This window comes from Podarcis muralis, chromosome 13 (genome assembly GCF_964188315.1).
Source record: "Podarcis muralis chromosome 13, rPodMur119.hap1.1, whole genome shotgun sequence".
Lineage (NCBI taxonomy): Eukaryota > Metazoa > Chordata > Lepidosauria > Squamata > Lacertidae > Podarcis > Podarcis muralis.
The window spans coordinates 13,842,880-13,857,379 of record NC_135667.1 but is presented as its reverse complement, the minus strand read 5'-3'; the positions used below and the strand labels follow the sequence as shown (position 1 = coordinate 13,857,379).

Below are 14,500 nucleotides of genomic sequence, written 5' to 3'. Positions count from 1 at the left end.
CTTCTGCACACAAAACAGGTGTCCTACCACTGGACTGTGGCCTTTCCCCTATTGACTGAGTAAATAAAGAAAACACAGCATCAAAATTTTCTGTGCGTCGGAAGCAAGGCATTATGGGAGTTCTGTCAGAACACCTTGACCTGTTTTTCTTCCCTGTGTAACTCTGTCTCCCATAAATGCATTTAGGAAGGCGGTGGTGGGATTGGAGGTTCAGCAGACAGATTTTCTAAAGGTTCATTGTCTCTCTCTCTAGGCAGCTGGAGCTCTGCTTGTCAGAAGTCTGTCGGAGTCAGCTTTTCATTGGGATCCTTGGGGAGCGGTACGGCCACGTCCCTACGGAGTATTCTTTGCCAGATGAACCCCATTTTGAGTGGGTGAGTGAAGAGGCTGTGAGTTAGCCAGTTCTAGTGCAGCTCAGTAGCACTTAAGGCCCAGGAGGAAGCATTCTTTCCCAAACAAAATGGGCACAGTCTGGTTAGCAGTTTTCTCCCTTTCATACACAAGATAGAAATTTTGCTGCTCTTCCCATGAATAGCATTTTGGTGTGTGCATGTCTGTTCCTAAAGGGTTTCCCCAGCATAGCTTACAGAACTGTGAAAAGAATGCACTCCCTATTCTTAGCCTTGCAATCTTAAAAAAAGGCATGGCACAGAAAGAATACTAATTGGGAGAGGGAGGAGGAACCACTATTTTTCTGCGTGTAAAACTAGGGTTTTTTCCCTAAAAAATAATGTCAAAAAATTAGGGAGTCTCTTATACAGTGGTACCTCAGGTTACTGACGCTTCAGGTTACAGACTCCACTAACCCAGAAATAGTACCTTGGGTTAAGAACTTTACTTCAGGATGAGAGCAGAAATCGTGCAGCTGCAGTGGGAGGCCCCATTAGCTAAAGTGGTACCTCAGGTTAAAAACAGTTTCAGGCTAAGAACGGACCTCCAGAACGAATTAAGTTCTTCACCAGAGGTACCACTGTACTCTGGGTCATCTTCCCCCATTTTCTTAAATCTGAGTCCCCAAAAATAGAGTCTTATACATGGGGGCGTTTTATAGATGGAAAAATACGGTAAGTAAACTCTGGTATCAGTTCTTACAGTTTTTGAATGACCATGTGGAATGGGAACAGTAGGCAAGGAAGAGGCAAAAGATGCTGATCTCTCATGGCGTGTCCGTGCTTCCCTCATTCTGTTAGCAACCTTCTCAGTATTCCCTATCAAAGGGAATACTGTTAATGGATATAACACCTTACAAGGATAAATATTTTTTTAAAAAATGAATTTGCTGCCCTAGGATACTTAGGGTTGTTTCTAATGCAGCTCTATATTAAAGTCACTTAGGGGGATACTTGTTCCATTGTGAAAATGTATTGCTCCAGTGGAACATTGTCGCACGAGAGAATGCATAGGCAGGTTGCTGGTAACTTTGCACAGCCTGTTGTTCGATTATTTCCTGCAAGCTCAGCTGTTGCACATTAGAACCCACCCAAAGAACTTTGAATCCGACTAAACTTCAATGGGAAGGGGAAGAGGATGTGAGGCAGAACTGACATTAAAAGAGCAAGAATGCAGTCAAAGAGAAGATGACCTCAAAACAGCCCTAAGGAGTCCTTGAGGTTGGGTGTTTCAAAGCTTGTATGTCGTCTCTGCAGGTGAAGTCTTACCCAGCGGGCCGCTCCATCACTGAGCTGGAGGTGGTTCAGTTCCTGAACGGTTGTGAGAACCCTGCTGCACCATCCAGGAGCTTCTTCTACCTCCGGCAGCCAGACTTTCTCGAGTAACGCATTTTGTTTTAAAATATTTCCATATGCCTGTAATGTAGTGTAGCTTAATGTTTGTTTTATTTTTTAAAAAATCAATTAACCTGCCATAACCTATGATAGTTATTGCACAAAAGCACCAATAGTTTCATTCTGCTTTATAGCTCAGTTGGCAGAGCATGAGACTCTTAATCTCAGGGTCACGGGTTCCAGTTCCGTGTTGGGCAAAAGCTTCCTGCATTGCAGAGGGGGTTGGACTAGATGACCCTCATGGTACTTTCCAACTCAGGTTATTTGCTGATCCCAATGGAAATTGCACTTGGTTTTGGTGCAACATATTCCAGATGCCATTTTGGGCTGAAATTTGGCATTCTGTGGTTGAGTGGGGATTTGAATCCCATGTTTCCCTGATCTTACTGTGTCTCCACTACAACACACAACCTTTACATCTGACATACATTATGGACATTAAAAACACATTTGTGCATGTGTGCATACCATTTTTAGTGCTTCTGCTGGGAGGCAAGGAGCTGTCCAGGGTCCTGAAGCTCCACTCCCTCCATAGTACAGTACTGTACTGTGACAACACCTCTGCTCCAAACATACTCTGGTTATAGCTATGCTGTTTGTGCTAGCCTCAGAGGATTGCAACTCTAGTGAGAGGTGCTGAGAATTTAATTCATTGGCCTCCTTGTCTCTCTTGGGTATCTCTTCTTTTGCATGTGCTGGCAGAATCACATTTTTCCAGTATCCCTTGGTATGCAACCATGATACGTACAAGCAAAGCTACAAAAGGGTTTGGAAAGATGTTAAATCTGATTTGTAACATGGCCTGAGATTCCTCTAGCTGTAGGTCCACAAGAAGAGAGTGAAAGACAACTGAAATAATCAGGGTGACACATTTACCTTCCATTGTTAAATTGCATATACAGCGTGACTGTAGAATTGCTGATCACAAGCAACTCCCATCATAAAAGGGAGATTGTTTATTGCAAAGCAAACTGGATTCCTGTCCGGTTCCTTTGAAGGAAGGCATGACTCAGGAGGGACAATGGATTATAGTCATCATCATTATCATTTTGTTTGTATGCCGCCTTTCCATAGTTGCAACTACGCTCAAGGCGGCTTACAACATGACAAGAGTTACATAATTACAAAATTACATAATTACAAACATAGCAGAGCTCATAAACAATAAAACACATCAAAACGTACACAACCAGATGGAAACAATTTCCATGTAAATCATAAGATCTAAAACTAAAGATACAACAATAATGCCAATAACAGCTATGAGCTCTCAACCCTCCATACCCCCCCCCCAATAAACATAGTCGTACCTCGGAAGTCGAATGGAATCAGTTCCAGAAGTCCATTTGACTTCCAAAGTGCAGCTTCTGGTTGGCTTCAGGAAGCTCCTGCAGCCAATCAGAAGCTGCTGAAGTCCCATTGGATGTTCGGCTTCCAAAAGAAAGTTCAAAAGCTAGAACATGCACTTCCAATTTTCAATCGTTTGGGAGCCAAAACGTACGAGTTCTGGGGCGTTCAAGAACCAAGGTAAGACTGTATATGCATATATGTATAACTCGTATCCAAACTTCTTGGTTGTCCAGCTTTGGCTTTTCAACCAAAACACCCAGGTTCTTTCGAAAACATGAATCTTGAAAGCAAATCTCACAGAATGTGGGTTTCCCTTTGATTCAGAATTGTGGTCTGTCGTAATTTAGTGCCTCTTTGCTCCTCTGTCACTCTTGGCAGCTCCGTGCCAGAAACGTGGAGGGCGGATTTCGTGGCTGAGTCAGAGGAGGCCAAGCGCCGGCTGGGAGACCTGAAGGAGAGCATTGAGAACCATGGCAGCCTGGCTTCGTGTAGCAGGTGATGGGAAAGTGTTATTGGTGGGGGCAGTGAGAGATCCCATGACCCTTCCGCAAACGTCTTCACTATCTGTGGTTCTCTCTTCTTCTTCTGTTATTTTAGATACGTTTGTCAATGGGGTGGGGTAGCCCAGGGCAGGCCATACGTCAAGGGGCTCGAAGATTTCGGTGTCAAGGTACTGCAGGATGTATGGGAATGCCTCCGGCGCCAGTTTATAGAGGTAAGGACTGAAAAAAGCAAAGACTGGGCAAGCGGACTTTTTGCATAGAGGGAAGCTCATTCCCAGCAGTTATGTCTACAAGCATCCTCTGTAACAGTGAGTTTATGGAGTGGGAAGAGTTCCCCAATATCCCCCTTCCCAACATCATCAACAACATGCCCTCCAGCAAGAAATATAATACGTTTTGATCTCAAGGTCATGAGTTCCAGTCCATGTTAGGTGAATGTTAGTCCATGTTAGTCCATGTTAGGTGGGAGCTAGTGTAGTGTAGTGGTTAAGAGCGGTAGACTCGTAATCTGGTGAACCGGGTTCGCGTCTCCGCTCCCCCACATGCAGCTGCTAGGTGACCTTGGGCTAGTCACACTTCTCGGAAGTCTCGCAGCCTCACTCACCTCACAGAGTGTTTGTTGTGGGGGAGGAAAGGAAAGGAGATTGTTAGCTGCTTTGAGACTCCTTAGGGTAGTGATAAAGCGGGATATCAAATCAAAACTTCTTCTTCTTCCTCCTGTATTGCAGGGGGATGGACTAAATGTAATGGAGGCTTTTCAGAGGCACAGTAAAGAACATCAACCACTCTTGCAAATTTTTATTTCATTTTTAAAACACTGCAGTTTGAAGCCACGGGTGTTTGTTTTTAAACCAATCACCCTTGGGTGCCTGTCTGCCTTTCTCCTCATTCCCATCCCTGCTTACCTCCCAGGGAGATGGCTCCACTCTGGCCGATGACGAACCAGAAAAGGAGGAAGAAATTGGCCTGCAAGACTCTTTCCAGGAGTTGCAGCAGAGGAGGTTTTGTGCCCGGGCAAAACTCGTCCATGCTGTGGCTGCCCAGCTGCGCGGAGGAAAGCTCTGTATTGTGAGCGGAGAGGCTGGCCAAGGGAAGACTGTCTTCCTGGTAAGTAAAGGAAGCGAGATTTGGAGGTGGGAAGGCATCGCTAGATACTAATAGTATCTATTCTTAAAGTGTGTAGGTAGCCAGAACACCATCCATGCACCAAGGAGATACATTCGCAGGGTTGGGGAAATGCCTTGGTTTGATGTAGTACAAAAAAGAGTCTTTAAGAACAATAAACCAAAAAATGGTGAAGGGGAGGACCTCAAAATGTCCTAACAAGAACTGAGCATGTCCATTGAATGCTGGGTTGGGGTTGGGGATGGAGTGGAGACTGGGTTGATAGAGGAACTGGAACAGAAGGGCCCAGCAAAGGCCGGCAGTCAGGCTGGCTAGAATCTGCTGGTGTGGTTAGTTACCTTTTAAATTAAATTAAATTATTGTTTACTGACATTGTCCTTGGGAATGACAGCATGCTATTTGCAGGATCATTCCACTGGGATGTTTGCAGTGGGGAATGTTAATTGCTGCTGGGCTTGACAGCTCTGCCACTCTTTTCAAGCAGCAGTAAATCTTTCATCAAAAGAGGGTCAGTGTTTAAGAGGGTTGGACTAGGACCTCACAGACCAGAGTTCAAATCTTGCACTTGGCCCTGAAAGTTCACTGGGTGGACTTTGGGTCAGTCACCCCCCCCTCTCTTCTCTTTCGGCCTAACCTCTACCTCACAGGGTTGTTGTGAGGATAAAGTAGGGTGGGGGAAACCCATGTTTATCACCTTGAGCTGCTTGAAGGAAAGGCGAGATATAAATGAATTAATAAACCTGAGAGCTGAGGGAATAGTGACTTCCTCAACCCATGGAAAGCACTTATTTGTCATGACTAAGGTATTTTAGGGCAGAAACTGCTAGAAAATACTGGAAGTTTATAGAAGATTCTGGACTGTACTGGAAGACTCTGGAAGGTTCATATTGTTTTGACTAACTGAGTCACATGGAGCCAGGAGAGATAAATTCCTGGGCTCAGTGAGCTGCTTTATCTCTTTGCTCTCTTACTCTGCTTGTGCATTGTATGGAACGAAGTTTTTGCCTTAGTAAAGTTTTTCTTTTACTGTGGATCTTTGACTCTGCGTGGTTCCTTTTCATTTACTGCAAGACACTGCTGTTTGTCAATATTAGCAGGGAATAAAAGCTAGGAGAATGAGTTATGGGGTCAACACTGGCCAGGCCTGAGTTGGCTCAGCTCAGACGTGTTGCTGAATCCTCCTCTTCTGCTGTCTTCCTTTTACCTCAGGCGGCCCTTTCCCAGGTGCTCAGAGCGAAGGCCCCGCAGCAGAAAGAAGACCCTGCTCCCAGTTACCACGTCGTGACCCACTTCACCCAAGCCCGGCCCGATCAGGCCGAAGCCCAGGTCGTGTTGGGCCACCTGTGTGCCCAGCTGAGGAAATTGCTGGCGCATCCTCCAGCCCCACCCAAAAGCTACAGGTTAGCATGGCGGCCATTTTGAGGAGCCTGGTTTATCAGGGGTGATGTTCCTTCATCTGCAAACTTCTGTGTAAGAGAATAAGAGGGCTGCTCTGTTTCCTTTCAGGGGGCTGGTTGGCCAGTTTGACTCCCTTCTCCATTCTGTGGCCCTGTCTTTGAAGCGACGCCAATCTCTGGTGGTTTTGGTGGATGGCGCTGACCTTACCTACACAGCCGGTGGGCAGCTGGTTTCTGATTGGCTGCCCGAGGAGCTGCCCCAGGTGAGCCCTCACCTGTGTGTGAATATAGCATGCATCCTTTCCCACCAGCCACATACAGATGATGGCCCAAAGTTCCCTTGCACCTGCTCTTTGCATGAACCTTCTGTCTTTTCTCTGACTCTCCCTGCAGCGAGTCAGCCTTGTCCTCAGCGTCTCTGAGGAATCTGTACTCCTTGGGTCTCTCAAGCGGCGGAAGGATGCCTCCTTCATTCCCCTTGGACCTCTGGACCCCCCTGACCAAGTTGCCATGGTCCGCAAAGACCTGGCCTTGTATGGCAAAAAGTTGGAGGAGTCGGCTTTCAACAACCAAGTAAATGGGAAAATAAAATGTTGTGTTTGGGGGCTGAATTATTTGATGGTGTGGTCTGGAAAGCCGTAAGTAAGCTGTGTAAATACTGGGACCTGGACTGTTCTGCACAGGTGTGGGATTTAAATATCAGTTGTAGGATTCCATGTCCAGGGCTGTTCAGCCTTTTCCTTTTGATTAAGTTACTAGTCCTCAAGGAACGGAAAACATGTGAGCAATTCCTGGTATGGTTATGGAAAGAAATGCATGTGTTGGAGTTAAAGAGAAGGAAGGATGCTGTTCTAATGAAAGTTTAGTGCTTGCTTGCTTTCCCCCATGTAACATGGGTAAAGCACATGCAGAATTTCGCTCCTTGCACCGTGTTGACTCTTGAGCACCACCTATTTCCCAGTGCAGGTTCCAGATCAGCTGTGAAGTGGTTGGTCTTTGCTTGTTGCTCCACCTTTGTTTCTTCCTTATTATTAATGAGAAAGAAGCAGGGAAGAAAAGGAGTGGTTTTCCTGGGCTATTCAGAGCCAGAGGATGGCCTAGTAGTGGCTGGAGAACTACCGAGTCCTGGATTCAAATCCCGACCCTGCCATGTAACTCCAGAGACGTTGGGGCTAGCCACTGTCTCTCCTTGGCCTAACTTACCTTGCAAGCATGGTTGTGAGGATAAAAGGGGCCACCTTGAGCTTCTTGGAGGGACGGTTGGGGTAAAACGTACTAAAATGTCGTGCCCATGCTTTCCCCCTTTCCCCCTCCAATGATAAATTCTCCAGTGGTTAGAACGGAAATGGGGAGCCTTTTTTAAATTCAAGGGATGCATCACTACCTGGGCAGTCTCCCGGGTCCCACATGATACTGGTGGGCGGGGAAAGTGGGCGGAGCAACATATGTAAACTGTACATGTTGTTTAGTAGGTTGGTTCATTCACACAATCACACGTTCCTTTCTGTAGGCAAACAAAGGGCATTATTGGAGTTGAAGCACACATTTTAGCTAGGCAAAAGCACCCAGAGGGGCTGGTAAAGGCCCCAAGGGATAAATAGAAAGGCTTGGGGAGCTGCTTTTGGGGGGCCCTGGGGCCTGAGGTCACCCAGGTAGAGGACAGTTTGAGACTCTTGATTCCGCCTGTTTCCCTACAGATGCGGCTGGTGCTCCTGAAGCGAGGCTCCCGGCAACCTTTGTACCTGACCCTGCTGACTCAGGACCTGCGGCTCTTTGCCCTGTATGAGAAGGTGAGGCAGCTGTTGAGACGGATCGTGGGTTTGGGAGGAGGAACGATGAGGCATCGCATGGCTCCAGACCTCAGGGGTCTTTCTGCACTGTTGGATCATCTGTTTCTTCTCCTTCCTCCCCCCCTTATCCACAAGCTCTCGGAGAGGATCCAGAAACTGCCTGTGTCACTGCCTTTGCTGCTGCAGCATCTGCTGGGCTGCCTGGAGGAAGATCACGGGGAGGAGATGGTTTCTGTTGCCCTCGTGTGTCTCTGGGCCAGCAGAGACGGTAAGTACCACGCAAGGGGGAAATTTAATGGTGACATTGCGCACAGACCAGAGGCTATTGGGCCTGTGAGGGCCACACCAGATATCCTTCCCGTGGTGCCATTTGTGATGATTTGTGTTTGTGATGGTCTCTGGGCAATTGTCTGCTTTCGATAATTCCTCTACCTGTAAATATTTCAGGGAAGACGCACTGCTTTGTTTCCAATCTGAAATCCTTCCAACTTTTCAAATACCACAGATGTGACAGGGGAGGCGGTGGGTTATTCTTTTTCTGTTGCACTATAGCACAAGAGTGCCCCTCCAGACTTCAGCAATGGATTCACTCTCGCCATCATTTGGCTGGGTTGTCCCAGCCATTCTGGACAGCTTCCAATGCATAATAATAATAATAATAATAATAATAATAATAATAATAATAACAACTCTAACGTTAAAAACTTCCTGATACAGGGCTGCCTTTGGATCTCTTCTAAAGGTTGCATAGGTTTTTTGTCTCCTCAACATCTGATGGGAGGGCGTTCCACAGGGCGGGCGCCACTACCCAGAAGGCCCTCTGCCTGGTTCCCTGTAACTTCACTTCTCGCAGTGAGGGAACTGCCAGAAGGCCCTCAGAGCTGGACCTCAGTGTCCAGGCTTGGGAAGCAATGTAGAATGACAAACAAAAGCAGGATGATGTTTGGATGGTCTGGCGTAAATCACCACTAATGCACTATTATCAGCAAAATCCACCCACAACACACACCCACACACCCAAACCAGTCTGCAGGGTCCTACTGTGTTGTATCTGAGGCAGAGGTGGCCAGTGTTTCTGATTATATTTATCTGATGGCCTGCCTTCCAGTTAAATGATTCTTAGAATAGTTTACAGGCTACATAGTCCTCTGACAGATGCACGGGGTCAGGTCATGTTTCTCTTCAGCTCTACAACCCCAGGGCAGGCAACTTCCAGTACGTTTCCGAGCACAATTCAAAGTGTTGGTGCTGACCTTTAAAGCCCTGAATGGCCTCAGTTCAGTATATCTGAAGGAGCGTCTCCACCCCCATTGTTCTACCCGGACACTGAGGTCCAGCGCTGTTTAGGGAAGCTTTTAATGTTTGATGTATTATGGTATTTTAATATTTTGTTGGACGCCGCTCAGAGTGGCTGGGGAAGCGGGGTATAAATAATAAATTATTATTATTATCATCAGAGTGTTCCTTCTGTCAGGGAGGGGAGAAGCGTGGTCCCTCCTACAGCTGTGTCTCTCACTGATAGGTAAGGGGCAGGCTGATTTTCCCTCTTATCCCCACTAACTAAAAAATATTTTTTTTGGAGGCTTGGATACAATGTCATAGAATTCTAGAGTTGAGAAGGGACTCTTAGGGTCACCTAGTGCGACCCCCAGCAATGTAGGAACATGCAGTTGTCTCATAGGGAGATCGAACCTGCAACCTTGGCATTACCAGCACCAAGCTTTAACCAACTGAGCTATTCAGGTTCCAGTGGCACTTGATCTACATCAGGCCAGTTGTTGGGGGATGCTGGGAGTCATAGGCCTGGAGGGCGCAGATTCCCCCGCCCCTGGGCCTACTCTTAGACAGATGACTGTGGTCGTGACCCTCTGCAGGTCTCATGGAGCGAGATCTCTACACCATCCTTGCTGACTTGAAGGACCTGAATGGGACTGACTTCACCATGGAACACGCCATCTGTGTCGAAAGACAAGCCAGGAGCCATCCCATGGCTCCCTTCTTTGACTTCCTGCGGAGCCTGAGGGGGTGAGTAGTGATATTAAATTCCCCAGAATAATCTTTTGGAGAATATTTTTGAGAAATGGATGCTTCTTTGAGGGATGGGGTATAAATAATAATCATAATCATCAATAATTTATTATTATTACTATTACTATTATTATTCCTGTCATTGGGGAGTAGAGATTGGGGTTCCCATCCTTGGCCCTGGGTGGAGAATACTATCCAAGCACATTTAGGTAGTTTTTGAGAGCTCTGTTTTTGGGGAGCACTGGGTTTATCACTCTCTGCTGTCACCCCACAGCTTGCTTGGGGCATGTGGCTCCCCCTCAGGGCCTTCAGGCTCTCGGCTGCATCTCTCCAGCGCCCCCTTGAGGATGGCAGTAGAACGGCGCTATCTGAAGAACTCAGGCTTGGACTACACAGCTCATATGCTCTTGGCAGGTAACCCTTCTCACCTTTTTGGTACTATGGAATTCTTGGTCTTTGGCTGCTTTTTTCTTTCTTTTTTAATCAGCGGGTTGAAATGTGGCACCTTTCAGCAGACCTTGGTAGTACTCCAACCAATCTCTAGGTGGCAGCTGGCTCAATAGGTCAGCAAGGGGTGTTGCAGTTCAGCCAAGTGGCCTGTAGTGGGCGCTAACTGAGCAGTTGTCTCAGATCTCTCTTGTTCTTACAGCTCATTGGTGGAAACTGGTAGGCTTGGACGATTCCTGGAACCAGAACTGTGAGGCAGAGGCCTTGATGGCCCTCCCCTATCACATGGTAAGTGATGACTCTGCTAGCCATTGATGACTGGGGAACTAGGAGGCCATGTTGAATAATATTGAGACTGGAGAAGCCAGTATGAGTTGCATTTTCAGCTGAATTTAGGGAAGCCACTTGAAGCATCTGCTGTGTTGAGCTATTTCATTGATGCTTTTGTTTGATTTTCTCATTGCAAACAGCCCAAAGTCTGTAAATATTGATAATAAACCTGATTTGCAATGGGAGTTGAATAATTTTGATTGCAACTGTAGATCTCAAGATTGGGGAGGTGGGGTGGAGAGACTTGAGAATAGAGCTGTTGTACGGAGGTGTGGATCTGAACTGTATCCTTCAGCGAAATGAACATCCTCCCGTTTATTTATCAAAATTATTTGTATGCCACCCTCTTGCAAAACCTGAGAGTGGTGTGTGGCAACATAAACCCTTTAAAAGCAATAATCGCTCTCCATTGTGGAAGGAATTTCGGTCCTCAACCTACCTATTCCAGTCACCCAGTCTTTTTAAATGCCGTTATTATTAGCTTACTGCCTAGAACTGTCAAGTAAATTTGTGATCTCTGCAGATGCCTTCTTAAACCACAACTCTTTCGTCCATTAGGCCCAAAGTGAAAACTTTGAAGTGCTGGGTTCTCTGCTGACAGACCTGAGCTTTGTGAGCGCTCACGTCCGGCTGGGTCTCCTCCACAGCCTCTCTGAGGCCTACGCACTATATGGTGAGCCACTGATGCCCCTTAGTGGCTGGAATGGGGGTAGCAGTTCATAAGGTGCCATTGTCCCCCGTTGGATTAGAGGGTTGGAGACTAAGCTGCTCTCTTCCTGACCGAGATGAGAAATTTGCAGGCTGGGTATTGGCAAAGCTGCTCCTGGGCTGGGCCAGAATGCAAGGCAGCACTGTGGAAACGCGAAGGGTCGTTTCAGGTCAGATGGACATACTGAGATGTGAATTCATCCAGTCCGCCTCCGTTGAAAAAGGATTCTTTGGCCTTTTCAGAGACTGCGTCTGACTTGGAGGTCGATGAGACTGTGAGGACCTTCCGGGCCTTCCTGCAAAGAAACATGGGGCTGCTTTCCCAGAATCCTCTGCTGCTTCTGCAGCAGGCAGCCAACGAACCGCACGGCTCATTGCTGTGTGTTCAGGCTATGAATGAGCTCATTGACAACGGGGGGCCTATTCTGAAATGGGCTAACAAGCCCCAGGAAGCTCAGAAGACCAACAGGTAATTCTACAAAGTATTTGCTGTACTTCATCTTTTCCTTTTTCTGTAAGGCTCACGGATCTTGGTTTGCTTCTCCCCCCACCCCACCTCTGATGCCCAACAGCCTTGTCCTGAGCCTGCCTGCCACTCCTTCTTGTGTCTCCGTTGCCCCTTCTGGAAAGCTGGCTGCTGTGGGCACTGCTGATGGAATCCTGCACCTCCTGGATGTAGAGACTGGGCAGGTAAGAACCTGGTTTGATGTGTCCCACTTAATAGCACCCCCTCACATAACACACACCAAGTAGCTGCCAGGCCTAAATTGCCGCTTTGCGGAGAACATAAAAACCACTGGTCCATCTTGTTTGCACTTGATGGGCTGCAGTTATTCAGGGCTTCAGACAGTGGCATTCCCAGCCAGGGAATGCTGGGACCGTCTGCATTTTCTACCTGTGAGCCCAGGAGCTTGATTGACACGTGTGTGTGTGTGTGTGTGTGTGTGTGTGATGGTTTACAAAGACTGTTCTGAAGTTCTGATGTGCCCCTCATCCCCTCCCCAAATACCTAGGAACTGAAGTCCTTGCTGAGTGCTTGTGATGGGATTTCAGCCTGTGAGTTCCTGTCGGAGGTAACAGTCTGCCTCGGGGCCTTCAACGGACGCTTGGAGCTGTGGAGCCTGAGGGAAGGGTGCAGGTAAGCCTGTCCAAAATGGTGGTTTGAGCCGGTTCCATAGCACAGATGGTGACGGCTGCTCGTTATTTACCTGTGAGGCAAAATGAGCAGCGGTGGTCTGACATGAGGTTGGCTGGAGGGAAATGTCTCCCATGGATTTGTAGTGCTGGAACAGCAGGCAGGGCACACAGATTTAGATGTTCCTGACAAGGATCTGGCAGTCCACATACCAATTAATGGCAGACCCAGGAACAATGTATGTTGCAAGTTTCTTCCCTCATGACGTGTGTTTTTCTTTCTGTTATCAACATCCAGGTGGTGTTTAAAAACATTCCTGTATACCCAAGGATTTGATGATGATAATAATGATAATTTTATTATACCCTGCCCACCAGTCTGGGTTTCCCCAGCCACTCTGGGTGGCTCCCAACAGAATATTAAAAACATGATAAGACATCAAACATTAAAATCTTCCCTAAAGAGGGCTTCCTTCAGATGTCTTCTAAAAGTCAGATAGTTGTTTGTTTCTTTGACATCTGGTGGGAGGGCATTCCACAGGGTGGGCGCCACTACCAAGAAGGCCCTCTGCCTGGTTCCCTGTAACTTTGCTTCTCACAGGGAGGGAACTGCCAGAAGGCCTTCAAAGCTGGACCTCAGTGTCCAGGCTGAATTATAGGGGTGGAGATGCTCCTTCAGGTATACTGGTCTGAGGCTGTTTAAAATGTATTTATTTTTATTTATTCATTCATTAGAGTGGGATAGAAATTTCGAGGAGAGCATTCCTGGGTCAGGCCGAGCCCAACATCCTGTTCTTCACATTGACCAAATAGATTAATGGCTCTGGGAAGTTTGCAAGCAAGACCTGAGGATAACCGAATCCAAAATGGCCGCTGTAGCTAATATGCTAATTCTTAATTTTTCCAGTATCTTCCGTCCTGCTTCTTGCTTAATATTGCTTGACTAACTCAGCTGGGTGCCAGCTTTAAGTGACATGTTCCTCTTTTCGTTTTGCTCGTGGGGTGTTTAGGCTCATGGGCACAGATGCCCATAAGACCCAAATCACGGATTGCTGCACCAACGCTGGCTGCAAGCTGCTCGCGACTGTCTCCCTGGATGGCCACCTCAAGGTATTTGCTCTCTTCCAAACTTTTCCTTACAACTTGTTTCTGTCCCAGCTTTGAGGGGGATGACGGCCATTTTGACAAAGGCCACATGCTAGAGCACTAGTTTGAAAAGCTGAAGAATTCTGGAAACTGTAGTTTAAGAGTGCTGAGAGTTGTTAGGAGACCCCTATAGACCTCACAGAGCTACAATTTCCAGAGTCCCCTGGGAAGGTGGATTGATTGATAAACCACTCTGGGGATTGTAGCTCTGCCAGCAGTTTACTTGCATTATCAAGGTATGGAGGTGGGGGCAAATTCTTTCATGTGCAAGTGGTTACAGAACGCTTCCTTAAGGGGACGGGGAAAATTTATGGATTGCCAGTAGTGACACACTTTTATTTTTTAACAGGGAAGGAATCCTTTTAGTATGCAGTAGCGATAACGCTTGTTTGTAATTTTCTTTTTCAGCTCTGGGAATCTACTCATGGTCAGCTGACACATGAACGAGACTGCTTGTGTCCTTTGAACTGTGTGGCCTTTCACCCCGAGGGTCAATTGGTCGCCACCGGAGGGTGGGACAGAACTGTCACCGTCCTGGATGCTAATGAGATGAGTGTGACCTCGGTGAGGAAGGGGGAAATATTCTAAATATTGTTGGTTAGGGGTGGGTTAAAGAGATCAAGACAATGAAAACAGAGGCAGCTTTCAGATTTAGTCTCTTTCAGATCTGTGATCTCCAGATGTTGCCAAACTCCTATTAGCAAAGTCATTTAAATAACACAGCTGGAGTCTGGAGAGAAAAGTATTGATAACACTTG

At 47.0% G+C, this 14,500-nt stretch overlaps 1 protein-coding gene across 6 annotated transcripts in view; it reads left to right on the top strand.

Moving 5' to 3' along the window:
- TEP1 (telomerase associated protein 1) overlaps positions 1 to 14,500 on the top strand; it is a 56,155-nt gene that overhangs the window by 26,132 nt on the left and 15,523 nt on the right. For all 6 annotated transcript variants that reach the window (XM_077916955.1, XM_077916953.1, XM_077916957.1 and 3 more), the window contains exons 21-39: positions 254 to 374; positions 1,647 to 1,771; positions 3,513 to 3,629; positions 3,732 to 3,849; positions 4,550 to 4,744; positions 5,972 to 6,162; positions 6,269 to 6,422; positions 6,553 to 6,732; positions 7,857 to 7,949; positions 8,085 to 8,217; positions 9,824 to 9,974; positions 10,252 to 10,391; positions 10,627 to 10,712; positions 11,313 to 11,427; positions 11,706 to 11,931; positions 12,035 to 12,152; positions 12,476 to 12,600; positions 13,607 to 13,706; positions 14,151 to 14,306. In XM_077916955.1, coding sequence (XP_077773081.1) covers positions 254 to 374; positions 1,647 to 1,771; positions 3,513 to 3,629; positions 3,732 to 3,849; positions 4,550 to 4,744; positions 5,972 to 6,162; positions 6,269 to 6,422; positions 6,553 to 6,732; positions 7,857 to 7,949; positions 8,085 to 8,217; positions 9,824 to 9,974; positions 10,252 to 10,391; positions 10,627 to 10,712; positions 11,313 to 11,427; positions 11,706 to 11,931; positions 12,035 to 12,152; positions 12,476 to 12,600; positions 13,607 to 13,706; positions 14,151 to 14,306 — 2,644 coding nt within the window. The remainder of the gene's footprint in view (positions 1 to 253; positions 375 to 1,646; positions 1,772 to 3,512; positions 3,630 to 3,731; positions 3,850 to 4,549; positions 4,745 to 5,971; positions 6,163 to 6,268; positions 6,423 to 6,552; positions 6,733 to 7,856; positions 7,950 to 8,084; positions 8,218 to 9,823; positions 9,975 to 10,251; positions 10,392 to 10,626; positions 10,713 to 11,312; positions 11,428 to 11,705; positions 11,932 to 12,034; positions 12,153 to 12,475; positions 12,601 to 13,606; positions 13,707 to 14,150; positions 14,307 to 14,500) is intronic.